At 45.3% G+C, this 22465-nt stretch overlaps 1 protein-coding gene across 1 annotated transcript in view; it reads left to right on the top strand.

The window, feature by feature from the left end:
* trim24 (tripartite motif containing 24) overlaps positions 1-22465 on the top strand; it is a 36089-nt gene that overhangs the window by 6185 nt on the left and 7439 nt on the right. Inside the window, exons 7-14 of the mRNA XM_056276611.1 lie at positions 342-488; positions 659-773; positions 5839-5990; positions 7478-7726; positions 8765-8887; positions 9064-9190; positions 9339-9396; positions 10243-10369. Coding sequence (XP_056132586.1) covers positions 342-488; positions 659-773; positions 5839-5990; positions 7478-7726; positions 8765-8887; positions 9064-9190; positions 9339-9396; positions 10243-10369 — 1098 coding nt within the window. The remainder of the gene's footprint in view (positions 1-341; positions 489-658; positions 774-5838; positions 5991-7477; positions 7727-8764; positions 8888-9063; positions 9191-9338; positions 9397-10242; positions 10370-22465) is intronic.

The following is a 22465-nucleotide window of genomic DNA, read 5'->3' as shown; positions in this document are numbered from 1 at the left end:
TATCACTTGGATGATTGATAAACGTTTCTCTCAATAAACATTGTGTCTAGATGAACTGATTTAACTTGCGGTGGTCATATCTGATATCCAGTCAGATTCACTTGAGGTGGCACGGTGGCCAAGTTCTCTAGAGAGGCTTTACTTCAGCCTTAGAGCTGCATTTTAACAAACATGCATCCAGATATAGGGGCTTTGTTCCTTTGCTCCAACCTCCCAGTGAGGGATGTCAAGCAAGAGGAAAGTTTCCGCTCAGGGGTCCATTCAGTATCACCTTAACCCATGGCTATATTTGTTTAAACATATTCAAAATATGATCATAAATTTCTGTCCTTTATTCTCAGGCTCTGACCAAGGACCATGAGACAGGGCTGAAAAGGCAGCAGGAGGATGTCAGCTCTCTGACCAGGCACCTAGACCATGTTATCAACTTCACCAAGTGGGCCACAGCCAGCCACAGTGGCACTGCTCTCCTCTACTGCAAGAGATTGGTAAAATGACAAAATGTTACAAAGATTTGCCTAGAGTCCAAGGGATTCATTTGAATACCTTCTTATTTTTGCAATAACGAAATGGAGCGTGTTAAAAAGGCCATTTGAAATGAATGTATGAACAGATCCCTTTCTGTGTGACTCATCTCAAAAGTCCCTATCCCTCTCAGATCCTCTTTCAGATTCATTACTTGATGAGGGCAAACTGTAATCCATCGATTGTCCCCCAGAGCTCGGTACGTTTCCAGTGCCGCTCCGGCTTTTGGGCCACAAACGTAGACCTGGGTAAGACATGAGCCCCCTCTGATTTAATGTGTTACAAGAAGTAATAGTGCCTCGGATTCTAGATGTACAGTGGCACTAGAAAGTTTGTGAACCCTTGAGGATTGTCTGTATTTCTGCATAAATTTGACCTACATCGTGATCAGATCTTCATCTACAGTAAAGGTCAAAATTATTAGTCCCCTTTATGAAATCAAACAAAACTCATAACTTTTCCATGGAAATGACTATAACCAAAAGTGTTAATAGTTTAATTGCTTCCAAAAGAACAAAGACAAAATCTCCACTAAGCTTGATTAAGATATTTTACTGATGCACTGAATTGAAACAAGAAAAAACAAAAATGACAAAGCCAAAATTATTAGCCCTCTGACAATTAATAGTCAATAGTGTAACCTTTCTGACTCACAACTGACAACAACCTCTTATGGTAGTTCTTAACTAGGTTGGCACATGTCTTTTGAGGGATCTTAGCCCATTCTTCCATGGCAAATTGTTCAGCTCATCCAAATTGCGTTGTTTTCGAGCATGGACATTAACCTTGAGCTCCTGCCACAGATTCTCAATAGGATTGAGATCTGGGCTCTTAAAGGGCCACTCCAGGACCTTGATTTTGGTGCCCTTCAAAAAGTTTTGGACCAACTAGGATGTATGCTTAGGGTCATTCTCTTGCTGGAAGACCCAGCAGCAACCTAAAGCTAGACTGGCCGCAGATTTCGTTACATAATCCTTCAAAATGTCAACATAATCTTCTTTCTTCATGATCCCATGCACCCGAACAAGGTTCCCTGTGCCTGAAGCAGCAAAACAGCCCCACAGCATTATGCTCCCACCACCATGTTTACCTGTGGCGACTGTGTTTTTAGGGTTGAAGGCCTCTCTCTTCCTTCGCCAAACAAAAGCAACATCCATGTGCCCAAACAGCTCAAGTTTAGTCTCATCAGACTAAAGGACACTTCCAAAACTCATGCCCATGTTTCAAATGTTCACTGGCAAACTTCAGTCTGGCTTTGATGTGCCGCTGTCTGAGCTATGGAGTTTTTCTTGGACGATGACCTCGAAGCCCACCACGATGAAGAGCCCTCACAACAGTCTTCCTTGAAACATCAAGTCCAGAAGAAGCCAGTTCAGCAACAATCATCTTAGCAGAGATCCGGGGATTGTTGTTGACATCTCTTGACTATTTTCCTCTCCAAAGTTTTTGAAATCTTGCACTTTCAACCACGCCCAAGTTTGTTTCTAACAGAATTTGTCTCCTTGTGCTTTGCAATGATGCAATGTACAGCTGTTCTAGACGCTGTGAAATGCTTGGAAAGGGCAATAGAGCCTTCCCCCTTAAGATGAGCATCCACTATCTTCTTTCTGAGTTCCAGACTGATTTCTTTACTTTTTGGCATGATGAAATTACTTCTTACCAAGAATTTAAGAGTAGTCCCTCTCAATCAAGTGTTCAAGTGCCACTGGCCCTGTTCATTGGAGTCCCTTAAGTAAAGTTCAATGCTGATTGATTGCTCAGGTGTGGTTTGAAAGCTGATTGATTGCTCGGGTGTGTTTTGAAAGCAAAAAATCACATGGGGGCTAATAATTTTGACCACCTCAATTTTCACTACATTTGGTATAAAGCAAACCTGAAGAATTATTTTACACTCCAAAATGTACCAAATAGGGGCCTTAACATTGATGAATGTTTTACTATGTAAAGTTTTATGAATGATGCAAACATTGGGCAGAATTTTAGAGAAATGTTCCATAGTTCCTTGGGGGCAAATAATTTTGACCTTTATTGTAAGTCCTAAAACTAGATAGAGAACCTGATTAAACAAAACACCAAAAAAAATGCACTTTTTCATTATTTATTGAGCAGAATTATCCAACACTAAATATCTTTGTTGGAAAAAATGTTAACCTTTGCGTTAAGTAACTGGTCTTACTCCCTTGAGCAGCAATAACGTCATCCAACTGTTTCTTGAAAGTCTCGATCAGTCCTGCACACTGGGTTGGAGGAATTTTGGCCCATTCCGCCTTAAGAAACTGCTTAAACTCAGTGATGTTGATGGGCTTCCTTGCATGAACTGCTATCTTCAGGTCCTTCCGCAACATTTCTGTTTGATTAAAGTCTGAACTTTGACTCAGCCATTCCAAAAAATTATATTTCTTATTCTGTTTAACCATTCATTGGTACACTGACTTGTGTGTTTAGGGTCATTGTACTACAGCATGACCCACTTTCTGTTGAGCTTCACTTCATAGACTGAAACCTTGGATTTCTCCTGTAGAATGTACTTGTATAATCCAGAATTGATTTGTCTGTCAATGATGGCAAATAATCCTAGTCCAGAGGCAGCAAAGCAGCCTCAAACCATGATAGTGCCATCACCAGCCAGTCAGACTAGCTTCGCCTAGTCAGAAAGGCACGAACTGAGGAAGCCTCTTGGATGAGAGGCGAAACGTCTTCACGGATATATACCAAGTCCAGTTGCACTTGATTCAACTCCTTTGGATAACCATGACCTGGATGAATGAGAAAATTCACAGACATGCCACCGCCATGCTTCACGGTTGGGAGGAGGTTGGGATTCAATGCCGTTTGGTTTTCACCAAACATAACACTTTGCCTTTAAACCAAAAATTTCTGTTTTGGACTCATCCAGCTGCAGAACATTCTTCCAATAGCTTTCTTGCTCATCCACATGGTATTTAGTAAACTTAAGATGGGCAGCAGTGTTCTTCTTGGAAAGCAATGGCTTCTTCCTTGCCATCCTGCCATGCACACCCTTTTTATTCAGTGCTTGCCTGATGGTGGACTGATCAACACTGAACTTAGCCAATGCAACAGAGGCCTGTAGATCCAGAGATGTTACCCTGGGGTTCTTTGTGACCTCCCGGAATATTATATACATCTTGCTCTTGGGGTGATTTTTGTTGGACAAACACTCCTGGGGAGGGTGTTGAATTTCTTCCATTTGTGCACCATCTACCTGACAGTGGATTGGTGGAGCCCAAGCTCTTTAGAAATAGTTTTTTTTTTACTTTTTCCAGCCTGCTGAGCATCAACAACTTTTTTTTCTGAGGGCCTCAGAAATCTCCATTGATCGGGACGTGGCAAACTTCCACAAACCTGTGTGATAAAGACCAGACTTTGATAGTGAACACCCTGGTTTATGTTCTTTCAATAGGGCAGGGCCTGCTAAATTGACATCTGATTATCCTATTGATTGTCTGTTTGGTTTCCCCGAGTTACGGTAATCCTCCCGGTACTTAACAGTGTACACTATATTGCTCTGTTTGTACTGGGGGACCCGATCCTTGGGGTGGACCAATTTCTGGTGCAGCGTGTTTTGAGGTTCAATAATAATAATAATAGTAATAATAATAATAATGATAATAATAATAATGGCTTACATTTATATAGCACTTTATCTAGACACCCAAAGCGCCTCACATTGAAGGGGGGAAACTCAACCACCACCAATGTGTAGTACCCATCTAGGTGATGCACGGCAGCCATTTTGCAGCAGAGTGCTCACCACACATCAGTTTAAAATGGAGAGGGAGGAATCAATGAGCGAATTACACAGGGGGCTAATTAGGTGGCCAGATGGAGAGAGCCAGGTTGGGAATTTTGCCAGGACACCGGGGGACCCCCTCCTCTTTGCAATAAGTGCCATGGGATTCTTAATAACCACAGTGAGTCAGTACCTTGGTTTAACGTCTCATCTGAAGGACGGCATCTCCTAGAGCATAGTGTCCTCATCACCGCATTGGGATTTTTTTGTTGGTTTTTTTTTTTTTTAAGCAACTTGAGACGTTGTGTTTCGAAAATATGCATCTCAACTCTTCCAACACTCCTGCCACACACACGATCACCACTGATTTATTTAGACAGCTATTGTCCTTCTCTTTTTGATTGGCTGGTGCACTGTTTGGGCGTCTTTGGATAATCACATTTACCCAGAGCCTGCTTAATGTGGGATTTTTCAGAAAATTTTTTCCCCTCCCCCAGTGGCTATGTTAGTGGGGAAGTTGTCAGCTCGGTGGTACAGCGTCCTGATAACTCCTAGTTTGTGCTCCAGTGGCTGGTGAGAGTCAAACCTTAAGAACTGATCGGTACGTGTTGGTTTACGGTAAACATCAACAATCAAATGTCCCTCATCACCTGTTGCAATTTCACAGTCAAGGAAGGCTAACCTGTCATTTTTCACATCCTCTCTGGTGAACTTGATGTGGTTGTCCACAGAGTTAATGTGGTCAATGAAATATGGTATGTCCTGAGATCTAATTTTAACCCAGATGTCGTCCACAAATCTGAGCCCATGGCTAGGTGGTGTCCCAGGATAGGACATCAGAGCCCTCTTTTCAACTTCCTCCATATACAAGTTGGCCACTGTAAGTGAGACTGGAGAACCCATAGCACACCCATGTTTCTGCCTATAATACTGCCCCCTGTATGTGAAGTACGTGGACTGAACTTGTGGACTCGTACATGGACTCGTTATGCAGCTGTGCTGTTTATAAGGTTAGGGATACCTGCACTCAGCTTAGACTGATGAAGTCACTTAGATGAGTGATGAAACGTTTCTCCCACTAAACATTGTGACCAGATGAACTGATTCAACTTTCTGAGATTTCCTTACCTGGATTATTGAGCAAGATATTCTCTTTATCTAGTTTTAGGACTTGCATGAAAATCTGATTACATTTTAGGTCACATTTATGCAGAAGTACAGAAAAGTTTAAGGGGTTCACAAACTTTCTAGTACCACTGTAAGCCAGAAAGGGCTTTGTAATCAGGCCACACAAAGGCTTTGGTTCACACATTAGTCCAGCTGGGTTAGGGTGGTTGAATATCTACAGCACAAGCCGTTGGATCCATATCAGCTCCAAGGACACAACTGTATAGCTGACCCTGCACACTGACCTCGGTGTGGAAGTGGGCAGAAGGATCATCTGACAAGGACAATAAATCTATCATCAAAATCAAAGGCGTCAAAACGGATGCTTCTTTTTCTTCATCATCGTCATTAACATTCAAATATATTTTCCCTTTTTTTTCCCCCCCCCATCCCAGGTTCTCTGGTAGTAGAGAGGGCCCCAGGTCGACCACCGCTATCCAACCAGCAGGTAGGCCTCAGAGTAGAAGGTCCTCCTGGGGGTCCGTCAGCCTCAGCTCAGCAGCAGCAGCAGCAGCGCCAGAGCACTCTGGCCCAGCTCCAGATGCAGGTAGAGACATTTACAGTAATTTGAGAACCAAAAATGGTGCTTGGGTGAAAGACAACTGTGAAAACCTGTCTGCCCCTTAATTTGCGGTGCTGAACTGGACACAAGTGAAAGCAAACTGCACAAGAGATTTCTAAAGATTAACAATGAGAGATATTTATTATATGACGGTTTTAGAAATGAAAAACATCCATTAATAATTATATATCCATTATATGACAGTTTTAGAAATGAAAAACATCCATTGATAAAAAATCCATTAATAATTCCATCCATCCGTGTCCATTACAGGGTTAACCAGATCAAAAAGTCTGGGCACAAACTCTCATATTCGCCCAACCTGGTTATTTAGAGGAAATACCCATGCACAATTTGCAATTATGAGAACATACAGATAAAAAATTGAAGTGTTAGTTACACGAGAACATATAGTTAAGACAAAATTGGAATATTAGTTATTTGAAATCCATTCTTAATTGGCTCTGTCCTGCATGTACTGTGATTTTCCTCATTCATTGAAAGGTGAGACTTTTCTGATGAAAATTGTTATATGTCTTATAAGTCCAGTCAGCCTGCATTTGCTAGTTATCTCAGGCTTTGTATGGGCCATCACTCCCTGCTTATACAAGGCCATTTCTGTCCTGCATCTTGCATAATAAATTACTGGCGTTATGCAGTTTGGCATTTGGCTATGCTCTAAGGACCACTTTGGCTGAGCATCCATGGTGATTGTACTTACCGTGCGCGCAATGAACACTCTTATTTATTTGTGGTCAGAATGTGGATTGACTGTATATACTTATTCAACCTCCCCCTTGCGTGACAGCTCACTGCACTGCAAAAAAAGATGATCTTATCCAGGGATTTTATCTTGTTTTAAGTCTCATAATGCTTATTTCAAGATAAGCATCTTAGAATTTTCTTGCCCCACCAGCAGATATTGTTGCTTGTTTCAAGAATATGTACTTGTTTCATAATAATGGGACACTCTAAAATAGGAAGATTATAGCAAATCAAGTTTCTTGTTTTGAGATTATTTTCCTGTTCAGTGAAAAATCCTTATAACAAGTCTTATAATCACAAAACAAGTACACTTTCTTGAAACAAGCAATATCTGCTAGCGGCGTAAGAACATTTTATGAAAAATATCTTGAAATAAACATGAGCCTGAAAAGATTAAATACCTTGATAAGCTTGTCATTTTTGCCATGCTTCACCTTTATCCAATTTGACACCTCACATCTTTTTAAACTTTTTGCTTGAGTACATTATTGCTTTCATTGGTCAGTGAAATCTTGCATTAAACTCCAACTTGTGCCATTATGAATGTGGCACAAGAGACCATTAAAGAAAAACAAATTGAACAACAGCCATGCACCAAATCAGTCTGAACTGAGTAAACCATAATTTATATTTATCTAAACTGATTTAAGATTGTCCCCACCTTTGAGTTGCTCATTTCATACATGCTTCAACATCTTCTCTCCAAGGTGGAGAAGCTGGCCCAGCCACCCAACAGGCAACTCCCCCCCAACCACTGGTCCTGGTACCAGAATGTCAGGCTGCCAGGGCCCCCTGCCCCCCCGCCCCCAACCAGGCCCATCCAGGGGGGATCCTCCCCATCCCAGGGTCCCTCCAGCCTTGGGCAGCAGAGCCGCAGGTATGGAAGCACCCACCCCAACCCCAACCCCAGAAGCCCCACCTCTTCCATGCTTCAAAACACGGGATTCCCACATCAAGTAAGTGCACATACGCAAATGAACAAATGAATAGAGTAATCAAAGGAGCAATAGATAGATGGAGGTGTATCTGTATGGGCAAATATCAAAAATGAGCTCATCATACAGAGGGTCAGATATTGTTTCCCATTCAAACCAAAGCCCACAAGACTGTTTTGCTGTGATAAAAGAACAGTCATATGCGTCAGTCAAGACGATAATGTTCTTAGCTCTGGGTTTCTACTTGATCCTATTTTTCTAATGACATGATGATTTGAATGGGTTTTAAACCATGCTGATAAGTAATTTTTGATCAATTTTCCCTCCTGACAGATAATTCTGTTCTTTGAAGCCTATCTTGTATGTCATGAGTAATTTTTATCCATCTAAAAACACTTGTACCCAAGTCTTTTAATTTAGATACTGTCATAGAGATTGAGACAGAGGTTCTTGACTTTGCTGCCGAACTGAAAAACATTGGAGAAAAAGAAGCCTTTAAGTTTTTTGATTATCGTAAACTATACGTATATGTAAATTGTTTGTCCTAAGTTGGGTATCAAACATGTCCGCTTGGTTGAAGGGAACACACCAATGACAGGGTGACTCACTCTGTAGCAGCGTGCAAGGAGAGACAGAAACGTCGTACACAGGTGATGAGAGGCTGTCCTTCGACACAAGGACAAGGAGAGGGAGAGGTCTGTTCTAAAGATAAACGCTAAGGGAACACAACCAGAGTGGTTTATTGTGCCTGTTACCATAGAAGTGGCCTTGGCCAGTTCTCCAACCAACAAGGATCAAATATTAGGAATTAAAATGCTTGTGTACACTCAAGACACATTTTGAAAGCTTTTCAGGAAACTGCTGTATTTGGAAATTCAGAGTCCTGACTTTATCCACAATGACCTCCTCCTTTACTGTGACTTCTGCGTCCAGTATATCTATAACCTAATTATTGGTGCAAGTGCTTCATGGATGAATTATAGGTCAATGATAAATAAGCCAGTCAAAATACTGAGCTATCCTTTTAATTTTAACTCCATGGTTTTATTTTCCATCCAGTCTCTGAGAGAGCTGATCCATAGTTCCAACTTCCCTCCCAAACCCATTGATGGGCTGCAGGGAACATCCCGCTACCCACACCCTCTCCCCACCGGAGCAGCTGCACAAAATACACTTCACCAGGTTGGTAGAAAAAGAGAACTGAAAATGGTTAAGTAGTTTTTTTTTCAGTCCTACCCTAAGCCCCTTTTGGTTGCAGCATGAGCCAAAGGGTGGAGATGCTACTTGGTTTCATTCTGTGGATTCATGATGGTGTGATCACAGCTCTTTTTGTGTGCTTGTGTGTGTCTCTCTCTCAGCGTGGCCTAATGGATCCCTCCTTCTTGAAGAGGAGTGAGGCTAGCGGCTCCATCCCCTCCATTACCATCTCCATCCCCAAGCCCAGCTTCTCTTCAAATGTGGCTTCAGCCACTGTAGATAGAACAAGTAGGTTCAACCACATAACAAGCTATTTCCTCTGCTGTGATTACACAGCAGCTCTGGAAGACCTATCCTCTATGAAGATAAATCTTCGAGTACGATTTCAAATGATTGTGTTATGCATTGGGGTTATTTATTCTTCCTCTCTCTGTAGCTCAAGGAGGACAGAGTTCCCCGACGGCCAAACCGTCCTCTTCAGACAGAAGCACGGGGTAAGCAGTGGCACTAATCTCAATTCAGTCCTAGTCTCAATTACTCCCTTCTCCCATGATTTAGTGGGGTGAGTTTTGAAGGACTTGGCACCTGAGCTCACAATTTTCTTCTTGCTCAGGACTGACTGCTGTTATTTTAATTGGACATTCTGAAGTCAGTTTACAGCAGAACATTTTGCTGAAATTTAAAATAAAAAAAAGCTTCTCAGGTTAAGTACTTTAATAACTAAGAATATGATGAGCTCTCATTATTGTCAAACATGCAACTGCTCAAACTTGTTAAAAACAAGAAAAAGTAGCCAGCACTGACAAGAGGTTTCCAGTGGACATGTGGCTTTAAAGAGTTGCAGAAACTGAACACCAGTATATTTGTCGCAATGTTCTTCAGCCTATTCTGCTGCTAAGAGGCAAGGACAGGTTAAACGAGATTTGCTGAACCTTCAAGGGCCATTTCACCCATGACTCACTAAAACTGTTTTGTCCTAGCCCTTGGCGTAACTGGTCACTGGAATTTTACTGTGGTGTTACATAAATTTGATATCTATTTGGCTCAAGTGCTTCATTTCGATTTAAATTCATGAAAAATGTTTTCACCATAAAAACTACATATGAAAAAATAACTTACTTGGACTACAAACAAACATTATCGAACAAGCATTATCCTCCTATAAAATGGCTCCACACAGAACAAGTGTGCCTCAAATGACATCACTCACGAGCTCTCAGTAATAGACCCGGCCTCAAACCCAAATTACTGTCTGCGATGCAAGTGTCCCTTTATTATAATGTGATGATCACAATACTTGCCTCTCTTACTTGTCTAATTGTTGTGGCTTTGTGTTGAAGGACAAATACTTGGAAGCATTCTTCCGAGCCGCCATCCGCCCCTTCTGTCAAACGACGACGAAGGACATCCCCGGGCCCCATCATCGTCATCAAGGACGAGCCAGAGGACGAGGATGAAGTTCACTTTGTAAGAGAGCAACTTGGGTTACATAAGTCTGCGACACCATGAGCTAAGCTTCTTTTTTTGGGCACAATAAACTTTGCGGAATGAGAATCCCCCCCCCCCCCGCAAAGTGACTTTGACTTTGAATTTTTACATAACATCATTGTGATCTTTGGTAAACTAACAAGTAGGGTTGTCCCAATCCAATCTCAAAGATCAGTATCGAGGCAATTTTTAACTGATTACTATCAGTTATATCGAACCTAAGCCCAATCCTTTGTTTTACATCAGCTTTCACACAGGTGTTGTAAACGGAGAGCACAATTTGTGGCAGGATGCAGAAGCGTAACTCTGGCATACCTGGGGCTAAAACGTCTGCATTGTGGAAATTTTTTAATTGGGAAAATTAAAGCAGTCAAACATCCACTTGTAATGTCTGCAATGCAAGCATTTCGTGAGGCAGTAGTAACAGAGCTGCGTTCAGTGCTGTCAATTTGATCTCTACTACGGCTGCTCCCATTATGGGTTGCCACAGCGGATCATGTTTCCATCTCTTCCTGTCCTCTGCATCTTCCTCTGTCATGCCAGCCACCTGTATATCCTCCCTCACCACAACCATAAACCTCCTCTTTGGCTTTCCTCTCCCCTAGCAGCTCCATATTCAGCATCCTTCTCCCAATATACCCAGTATCTGTCCTCTGCACATTTCCAAACCATCTCAATCTTGCATCTCTTGCTTCGTCTCCAAACCGTCCAACCTGAGCTGTCCCTCTATTATACTCATTCCTAATCCTGCCCTTCTTCATCATTTCCAATGAAAATCTTAACATCTTCAACTCTGCCACCTCCAGCTCCGCCTCCTGTCTTTTCGTCAGTGCCACTGTCTCCAAACCATACAACATAGCTGGTCTCACTACAATCTTGTGAACCTTCCCTTTAACTCTTGCTGGTACCCTTCTGTTGCAAATCACTCCTGATACTCTTCTCTACCCACTCCACCCTCTTCATCTCTCTTCCGCACTCCATTACTTTGAACAGTTGACCCCAAGTATTTAAACTCATACGCTTTCGTCACCTCTACGCCTTGCATCCTCACCATTCCGCTGTCCTCCCTCTCGTTCACACATGTATTCAGTCTTGCTTCTGTTGACTTTCATTCCTCTTCTCTCTAGTTCATACCTCCACTTCTCCAGGATCTCCTCAACCTTTACCCTACTCTCGCTACAGATCACAATGTCATCCGTGAACATCATAGTCCACGGAGACTCCTGCCTGATCTCGTCCGTCAACCTGTCCATCACCATTGCCAACAAAGAAGGGCTCAGAGCCAATCCTTGATGTAATCCCACCTCCACCTTGAACCTATCTGTTGTTCCAACCGCACATCTCACCACTGTCACACTGCCCTCATACATATCCTACATCACTCCTACATACTTCTCTGCCACTCCTGACTTCCTCATTCAATACTACACCACCTCTCTCAACACTGTCATATGCTTTCTCTAAATCCACAAAGACACAATGTAACTCCTTCTGACTGTCTGTACTTGTCCATCAACATTCTCAAAGCAAACATCGCATCTGTTGTGCTCTTTTGTGGCATGAAACCATACTGCTGCCAGCTAATCATCACCTCTCCTCTTAACCTAGCTTCCACTACTCTTTCCCATAACTTCATGCTGTGGCAGATCAACTTTATACCTCTGTAGTTGCTACAGCTCTGCACATCACCCTTATTCTTGAAAATTGATACCAGTATGCTTCTTCTCCACTCCTCAGGCTTCCGCTCACTTTCCAAGATTGTGTTAAATAATCTAGTTTAAAAACTCCACTGCCATCTCTCCTAAACACCTCCATGCCTCTGAAGGTAGTAAACCTTGCTAATGATTGCAACAGTTAGATATGTCATCTGGACCAACCGCCTTTCCACTCTTCATCGCTGCCTTCACTTCCTCCTTGCTAATCCACCACACTTCCTGATTCACTATCCCCACATCATCCAACCTTCTCTCTCTCATTTTCTTCATTCATCAGCCCCTCAAAGTACTCCTTCCACCTTCTAAGCACACCGTCCTCGCTTGTCAGCACATTTCCATCTCTATCCTTGATTGTCCTAACCTGCTGCCCATCCTTCTCAGCTCGGCCCCTCTGTCTAGCCAATCGGTACAAGTCCTTTTCTCCTTCCTTAGTGTCTAACCTGTCATACAACTCACGCCTTTTCCTTTTCCACCTCTCACTTCGCTTTATGCCGCATCTCCTTGTACACCTATCTACTTCCTTCATCTTTGACTATCCCACCTCTTTGCCAGCCTCTCTGTATACTTTGCTGTACTTCTTCATTCCACCACCAAGTCTCCTCGTCTTCCTTCCTCTGCCCAGATGACACACCGAGTACCTTCCTAGCTGTTTCCCTCACCATTTCTGCTGCAGTTGTTCAGCCATCCGGCATCTTCTTTACCACCTAGTGCCTTTTTCAACTCCTCCCTAAACTCCACACAAGTCTTCCTTCTTCAACTTCCATCATTTTATCCTTGGCTCTGCCTTCACTCTCTTCCTCATCTTGATCTCCAAAGTCATCCTACAGACTACCATCCGATGCTGCCTAGCTACATTCGCCCATTACCACCTTGCAGTCTCCAATCCCTTTCAGATCGCACTCCCTCTGTAAGATATAGTCCACTCTTACAGGTCACCCGGTGTTCCTCCCTCTTCTTGAAATATGTATTCACCACAGTCATTTCCATTCTTTTCACAAAATCCCACACCATCTGTCTTTCCACATTCTTCTCCTTGACACCATACCTGCTCATCACCTCTGTTCTCCTCACCAACATACCCACTGAAGTATGCTTCAATCACCACCACTTCATCCAACTCACTCTAGAATTCTTCTTTCTCTTCCATCTCACACCCAACTTGTGGGGCGTGTGCACTGATAACATTCATCATTACACCTTCAATTTCCAGCTTCATACTCATCACTCTGTCCAACACGCCATTGACATAATCTTCCTTCAGAATTATCCCTACCCCATTTTTCCTCCCATTCGCACCACGGTAGAAGAGTTTGAACCCTCCTCTGCTGCTCCTGGCCTTACTCCCCTTCTACCCAGTCTCTTGCGCACACAGTATATCTACGTTCCTTCTCTCCATCATATCAGCCAGCTCTCTCCCTTTACCAGTCATAGTGCCCACATTCAAAGTTCTGACTCACCTCCACACTCCTACCCTTCCTCCTCGCTCGCCGCTTCTGGATGTGCCTTCCCCTTTTCCTTCGCCCAACAGTAGCATAGTTTCAACTGGCACCCTGCTGGCCAACAGTACCAGGTGTGGTCGTTGGTAACCCGGGCCTCAACCCACCCAGAATGGAAAACTGATGTATATTCCGCATTTTTGATTTGGCAAGCTATTACACCAGTACTTTTATGCTGTTCCTTACGCAAGCCTCTCCATTTTTCCGGGCTTGGGACCAGCGCTAAGAATGCATTGGCTTGTGCATTCCCAGGCTGGGTTAATGCTATCAATTTGATGTGGTACCTAAAAAATAAACACTCAGTGGAATACAGTGAGTTCACTCAGGTAAATGCTGCACCAAAGCAACAAACACTGGAGGATCTTCTTCTTCTTTCGGCTTGTTCCCTGTTTCCCAGGAGTCGCCACAGCGGAATCGACAGTTTCCATCGGTACCCTGTGAGGGCACAACACCGATGGCGGTCTTGTCAATCCGCATAATGATCTGGCAAAATTTTACGTCGGATGCCCTTCCTGACACAACCACTAACCCTATGGACGGGGGCACAGGTAAAGCGCTGAATGCCATCCCAGTATTCATGGACCTCCGCTTAGTAATGGGCTTAAATTCAGCGGGTTGTCTCGTCTGATCTGAGGTCATAGTCCAATCATGGATGGCGTGCGTGCGAGGCTGGCGGGCTGACGCACATCTCATGGCAGCTGCCTTTGCTCTTTGCGCGCCTCGGAGACACCGACAGCAGCTCTCTCAGCGCTCACGGAAACCCCGACCCGCACGCGTAAAAGAAGAAAAAAGTAACCATCGGGTACCCGGAGGTGCACGGAGGGGACGTCAGGGCGAGCCGCCCCGCACCGCGCTTTGTTTCATGGTTCCCAGAGTAGCACCGGAGATGGGGGACCCCACCGCGCAGCCGACGACGCCCAGAGTCATGTCGTTGTTGCCGCCCTTGGGTGAACTCCGCAAGACCGAAGGAAGCGGCCACCCGAACGCCGGCAAAGCCGGCCGGTGGAGGCCCTCTGAAAGCGGGTTAAGTCAGCCCATCGATCACAACAAACACTGGAGGATACTTTTATTAAAAGGAGAGAGAAATTTCCTTAAGACAGCGACAAGGCCAAAAAGATTAGAGGGTTATTGAATTCATTGCTTTGGATGACCAACCCATCGCTGTGGTAGAGGTTTTTGCCTTTGTGATAAGAGCCGTAAAAATATTTCTAGTTTGTTTACTTTTGTAAAAAACAAACAGCTTGGATGCAGGCAATTTTTTTCTTACTGCATTGCAGAGCTATTTGTTAACTATATACATTGGATGGATTTTAATAACTAATGTACTTGAAGTGTGCACTGTGCAGCTGTATTATCTAGGAAAATACAAGCGTCCGATCGGGACTCTATCGGCAGATGGTATTAAATGACTCGGATTGGGGACAAAATACAAAACACTTGATCGGGACATCCCTACTAATAAGCCATTGGGGTGTTCCCTAATTCTAAAAGGAAATGATCATGATTTTCAACATTTTTTTTTTTTAGGGATAACACTCCATTCGCAGTGATAAGCAGTCTTAAGTGTCTCTTAAATGCCAATGAAATTATGCAGCAAATTTAATTGCTGTACTTAAAATGGCATTCACTGCAAGATCTGTACGTAGTGTTTTTCCATATACAATGTAGCCCACCAAAAGTAGCAGCAAACTAGAATAGTAGAGAAACTAAGGCCCCTAAAAATTGAGATACCCTTACCCGAGGTAGAAGAAAGCACAGCCTTAACAGGTAAGTTTTTGAAACGGATGGTTGCCTAAAATTATTTTACTGCAAAATTACTTTATTTGGCTGATGCTTGGATCCTCCCCAAAACAGTGAATATTTAGGGACAGCATCAACCTTAAAACATACATTGCTGGAAATAATCAGAATGTCACCAAATGTGGACTGGATGTTCACAGATAGCCAATGCATACAATAAAGCAAAGAATTCATTTATACCTTCGTCCACTTAAACACATGAATTTATAGGCTGAATCTGAATAGGAAATTAAAAATCGAAAGTGAGTGCGTGTGTACGTCATTATTAAAGTAAGGAAACCAAACAACAAAAATGTCATATCTAGCCACCGGTTTATCCCTGTGTAATTGGCTCAATGCTTCCTCCCTCTCCACCTCAAGCTAGTGTGGTGAGTGTTCTGGCACAAACATGGCTGCCGTGCATCATTTAGGTGAGTGCTACACATTGGTGGTGCTTGAGGCGAGTTTCCCCCTTCACTGTAAAGCGCTTTGGGTGTCTAGGTAAAGCGCTATATAAATGTAATCCATTATTATTATTATTATCATCATCATCATATGTACCAAAGAATGTCATCTTAAAAGTAGGTTATTTGACTGTTCACTCCACCCCCTGATGTCATCAGCCCTGAACAGGTAAATAGTGCAGCCAATGCCAAACAGAGTAATACAATGGGGCCCTACTGGTGTAAATGTCTGAAGAGAAGGACACTAACCATAGATTAAGACAAACTATATACATTTAATGCAAACAGGTTCAATAGATAGTTATTTTAAATACACTATTTTGATGTTTTCTTCTAATAACACTGACAATATATTATATGATATGAAACAGGCTGCGTGACATTTTCCAAAATGATTTAACCAATTTGAATTGGGGAAAAAAAAGGTAAATCATAAATTGGATTCTAAATCAATAATCAATTTTAAACAGTATAGATACAAAATGTGACCCAACATTTTAAGTTCTAGGGTGCAACTATGCTGTCATCCACAGTTCTGTTAGGGCACTTCAGAAAGTCACAGGCACAGAATACAAAGCATGGTAAGCCAGTCGCTAAACAAGGACATTTTTTTTCTGTTGACTGCATTTTTTTGTTTTTTATTTTTTGTCCTTGCGGTAGAGACAAGTTACTTTCAAAAGGTAATGCATTACATTACTAGTTACTTTCATTTGAAAGTAATGTTACTTTGCAATATTACCGTGTAGAGTGATCTGTTACTGATTACACGTGGCGTTACATTTCAAAATAACCGCAAAAGTACGACAAAGCATTATAAAGTGGAAGAGAGTGATGTCCTTAGGTTCCTTGAAAGGCGCTATACAAAACTAAGTTGTTTCAGGCTACGGTCACACATGCGCGAAATTAACATTGGCGAATATTCGCCTCCTGTTCACTTCCGTTCTGTGCGAGCGAAGGGGCGAATAAAACATTCGCTTCTGGTGGCAAAAGAAATTAGCGTCTTCGGTGAACTTTGACCGGCGAATTCACAGCCTCAACCATTAGCAAAGTAGTGCATGGTTGACCCCACTTGGCTGTAGTTTTCTTAGTGAGCCAGGATGGAGACATCTTGCATTGTTGCCGTGTCTAACCAGCCGCATTGCAGGACATTGCCTGTGAAAACTACAAACTGCCCCACAAGCGAGATGCTGCCTGCCTGGCAGTGAGTCTAGAGACAAGCATAGAACGCAAATAACTGGAAAATTTAATAAATCAAATCATTTCACGGTATACAAATATAACTTGTTGTTATATTTGTTGTTGTTGTTCCGCAGACAGGCAACTGCTCGATTTTACTTCTTTTAGACTTAAGTGCTGCTTTTGACATAGTCAATTACAGTATTGTCACGCCGGGAGCAGAAATGGAGGACCCAAATACACGACTCAGAGACGGACTAGGCTAGAACAACACTTTAATTAAAGAACTTACAGAAATCGGGGAAGACTCGCAACAGGTCGTGGTGCATCCGGCGACCAAGAGTTAATGCGTGTGTCCCCGTGAGTGTCTCTGTGAGACGATCCAACAAGGAGCCTGTGCAACCAGGGGGACTATAGACATAGGGGAGTCAATCAGGGAGATTGGGCGAAGGTGTGCAGGACAGGGCAAGAACCGAACAGCCAATCAGAGAAAGGGGAGGGAGATTGGGCGCAGGTGCGCAGAAACAGCACCGCCAATCGAAGAAAGGGGAACAGGTGAGTGAAGCTGGGCAATCCAGAGCAATCAGGGTCACTCAGGCAAACGGGCGCAGGTGAACCGAAACACCAATCAACCTGATGGGGAACAGGCGAGCTCCGATGACCCAGATCACACAACCATGACAGGTATCCTCTTACATTGCTTAGAGACTTGGGTTGGCAAGAAGGGCTCGGCTCCTAGTTTATTACACTCTTACCTCTCCAACAGAACTTTTTCTGTTGACTTCCTTGATGGCCCAGTTGAGTCGTAGCGTCCCTCAAGGCTCAGTTCTTGGCCCCCTTCTGTTTTCTACATACTTGCTGCCCCTTGGCCAGGTCATTCAAAATCATGACGTGTTTTACAATTTTTATGCTGATGACACTCAGTTATACATGCCACTAAAACCCACAGATCCTAGTGCCCTAGCAAATCTCACAACTTGCCTCTCTGACATTAAGTCCTGGATGTCGGAATTTTTTCTTAAATTTAATGATGATAAGTCTGAGGTCATTCTGTTCGGTCCTCCAAATTCCATCAGCCCTTTTGGTACTAATCTTGGTGGTCTGTTAGGTAGTCTTAAGCAAGCTGCTAGGAATATTAGGGTAATATTCAATGCTAACCTCAGTTTTGATAAACAAATCGAACATGTTGTTCAGTCATGCTTTCTTCCGCTCAAGGTAATCACCAAAATTAGGTAATTTTTATCAATTGCCGATCTGCAAAAAGTTGTACATGCTTTTATGTATTCTTGGCTTGACTATTGCAATGCACCTTCCTCGGCTATCAGCAGGGGTGCCCTCCACTGTTTGCAGTTGGCTCAAAACGCCGCTGCTCGGCTCATTACCGGGACAAAGAGACATGACTATATCTATCACTCCTGTGCTTGCCTCCCTACACTGGCTCCCTATTATATTTTGAATTGATTATAAAATTTTATTGCTCACTTTGAAGGCCTTAAACTGTCTTGCAGCTACATACATTTCTGATTTATTGACCTGGTGTACGCCCTCTCGACCATTAAGATCCGCAGATGGAGCCCTGCTGGTTATTTCCAGGTCTCGGTTTGTCACAAAGGGTGATCGGGCTTTTTGTGTTAGAGCCCCCACACAATGGAACGCTCTTCCTATTGAACTAAGACAAACCAACTCTATAGCTCTTTTTTTTTTAAATCTCGTCTTTAAAATTTTCTTTTTGTGAAAGCTTTTACAAATGTTTGATGTTTGTTTTTATTTATTCATACTGTTTTTATTTTTACTCTTACTTATTTGGTCTTATTCTTATTTTTTGCCTTGTCTGGTTTTATGTCTTTGTAAAGCACTTTGCAACATTGTTTTAGAAAAGTGCTATGTAAATAAAAGTTATGATAACGTAGTGACCTACTTGCAGGTTACATATTCACCATGCGGAACAGAGACGGTCCCTTTAAGACAGTGGGAGGGGTTAGTAAGGGGGATTGTGGGTAGACACGAGGCTGAGGTTTTGTTGTTGTAAACTGTTCACTTCAAATAAGTTGGAGGAAATAAACGACCCCACGGCTGTGTGGTCAAAAGGAGATGCGGTCTCGTCTCCTTTCTTACATCCTCCACACTGGTGCCCCCGACGTGAGACATGGAGAACGAAGCTACTCCGCCTCGCTCAAACTGCCCAACTTCTTGAAAATGGCTGCGGCAGCATGGTTTGCTCACACCGAAGCCCAGTTCGCTATTAGGAACATCACCGTGGATGAGACCAAGTACCACTACGTCGTGGCGGCACTCGGAACATCTATGGTGTCACGGATATTGGGCCTGCTGCAAGCCCCGCCGCCCGTGGATAAATACATCACAATTAAGAGACACTTGCTACAGGCTTTTGAGCTAGCAGAAGTGGAGCGGGCGGACTGGTTGTTTTCGCTGCAAGGCTTGGGAGGCAGCGAGCCATCAGAGCTAATCGACAAGATGCTGACTAAGCTGGGTTCGTGTGACCCCGCCTTCCTTTTCGGCTAGCTGTTCCTCCGTCAGCTCCCCTCGCACGTCCGTGCTGCCTTGGCTAGCTCCAAGTTGTCCACCACTGACAACTTTGGGGAGCTGGCCGCGGAGGTTGACAGGATTTTTCTGGCCAGCCGACAACGGTGTGTAGCCACTCTGCTGCCTGCCCATGCTCTTCCACCACCGCCTGTTGAGGCTGCGGGCGTCTCCGCGGCAAAAGTTTCTTGTCAGCAGCAAGACTCAGGGGGACTGTGCTTATACCATGCTAAGTTTGGAGCCAAAGCCAAGCAATGCCGTGCACCATGCGCTTTCAGCGGGGCGGGAAAAGCCAGGGCCGGTGCTCAGTTCTAGCCCTGAACCTTGGCCAGGAAGGCAGGCTGCTGTTTATTCAGGACATCATCTCCGGCCGGCGGTTGCTAGTTGATTTGGGCGCGCAGCGGAGCATCCTGCCTGCGACACCAGTGGACGCGATTGGCTGGCGGGTTCGGCCCCCCTATGGATGCTGCCAACGGCACCCCGGTCCGCACCTATGGCACGAGGTATGTGGAGGTGGTTTTTGTAGGTCGACGGTCCGGCTGGGACTTTGTGATGGCGAAGATGTCCATTCCCCTCCTGGGTGCAGATTTCCTGCGCGCTTGGTGGACATTAAAAACCGCCGCTCGATTGACGCCGTCTTCTTCTGGTCCTACCCATGTACGCTGGGGAAGGCGGGTCCCATCGGCTTGTCCAACAGGCTCACCACTGGGGATGAATTTCAGCGTTTGCTCGCTGAGTTTCCAGACCTCACAACACCCATCTTCTCATCAGCAGTCACCAAGCATGGAGTGGAACACTACATCACCACCCCGGGCCCCCCAGTCTATGCCCGTGCACGGCGCCTTGACCCAGCCAAGCTCGCCATCACCAGAGAGGAGTTTGCCAACATGGAGTGCCTCGGCATCGTGCGCCATTCCGACAGCCCGTGGGCCTCCCCCCTGCATATGGTCACGAAGGCTAACGGCGGCTGGCGCCCATGTGGTGATTCCCGCCGCCTCAACAACGCCATGACACCAGACCGCTACCCTGTCCCGCACATCCAGGACTTCTCCATGCACTTGGTGGGGGCGGTTATCTTCTTCAAGGTGGACCTTGTGCGCGGATACAACCAGGGCCCGCAGGATGTGCCGAAGACGGCAGTAATCACACCATTCGGCCTGTTCGAGTTCCTGAGGATGCCGATTGGGCTCAAGGGGGCTGTGCAGACTTTTCAGCGGTTCATGGACTCTGCTGCGGGATATGCCGTTCCTGTTTGTTTACCTGGACGACATTGTCGTGGCCAGTATGTTCACGGCGGAGCACCTGGTCTACCTCCGGCAGCTGTTCGAGTGGCTCAGCCAGCATGGGCTCATCGTCAACCCCGCAAGGTGCCAGTTGGGCCTGTCAGCCATTGACTTTCTCGGGCACCGGGTTACAAAGGATTGAGCAATCTCCCTCCCCGACAAGGTAGACACTGTCGCCAGATTCCCACGCCCGAACACGGTGAAGTCCCTCAGGAGTTCCTGGGCATAGTGAACTTTTACAACAGGTTCATTACCCGGGCAGCTCATCTCATGCGCCCCCTGTATGAGGCTCTGAAGGGTAAAGACCCCAAGGGCCCAGTGGACTGGTCGGAAGAGAGAAACCAGGCATTTGAGGATGCTAAGGCTGTGCTGGCTGACACCGCCTTGTTGGCGTATCCATCACCAATTGTCCCAGTAGCACTCTGCACGGATGCCTCAGATTACACCGTGGGGGCAGTGTATGAGCAGTGAGTGGGCAGAGCTTGGCAGCCGCTCTCTTTTTTCAGCCACCAGCTGTGCAGCAGTGAGAGGAAATAAAGCACCTTCGACTGGGAGCTTCTTGGCCTGTTTCTCGCCATCCGGCGCTTCTGGTTCCTCCTGGAAGGCCACTGGTTCTCTGTGTTTGTGGACCACAAGCCGCTGACGTTCGCTATGGCCAAAGCCACCGGGCCATGGTCTGGGCGCCAGCAGCACCAGCTCTCTTACATCTCAGAATTCACCACTGACATTCAGCACGTCACCAGCAAGGACAGCTTCGTCTCCGACTGCCTCTCCCAGGCGATGTTGGGGGCCATCCACTTGGGACTCGACTTCGCAGCCATGGCTGCAGACCAGGCTGCTGACACAGAAGTGAAGGCCTACCGGACCGCTGACAGCGGGCTGCATTTGAAGGATGTTGTGTTCGACGACGCCGGGGCCACGCTTCTCTGTGACATCGCCATCGGTCAGCCCCGGCCTATGGTGCCTACAGGCTGGCGGCAGCGGGTTTTTGACACCATCCATGGCCTTTCACACCCAGGCATGAAGGCGTCGATGGAGGTGGTGGGGGCCAAGTTAATGTGGCATGGCCTCAGGAAGGACATCAAGGACTGGGCAGGCACCTGTGTGGCGTGTCAGCGCTCCAAGGTTCACTGCCACACCAAGGCACCCCTGGCACTGTTCCCGGTGCCCCGGAGGCGTTTTGACCATGTCAATGTGGACCTAGTGGGACCTCATCCCTCCTCCCGTGGTTTCACTCACCTCCTCACCATGGTGGACAGGACCACCAGGTGGCCTGAGGCTATTCCATTGTCAACCACCATGTCTGCCGAAGGGGCCCGGGCGTTCATTGGGTCCTGGGTAGCCCGGTTTGGCACGCCATCTGACCTCACTTCTGACCGGGGGCCCACAGTTCACATCCGAGCTCTGGACTGAAGTCGCTGAAAGCCTAGGAGTGAAGTGCCACCACACCACGGCGTACAACTCACAGGGCAACGGTTTATGTGAGCGGTTTCATCGTTAGATGAAGGCCGCTCTTCAGGCCAGCCTCACAGACAGCAGCTGGGTTGACTGGCTCCCATGGGTCATTCTTGGCCTGCAGACCGTCCCTAAGGAAGACCTCCAGTCCTTGTCGGCCGAGCTG

The sequence above is a fragment of the Lampris incognitus genome, chromosome 3, assembly GCF_029633865.1.
Source record: "Lampris incognitus isolate fLamInc1 chromosome 3, fLamInc1.hap2, whole genome shotgun sequence".
In the NCBI taxonomy this organism is placed as follows: domain Eukaryota; kingdom Metazoa; phylum Chordata; class Actinopteri; order Lampriformes; family Lampridae; genus Lampris; species Lampris incognitus.
The sequence above is the reverse complement of the archived record's forward strand: the minus strand, read 5'-3'. Positions and strand labels throughout refer to the sequence as shown.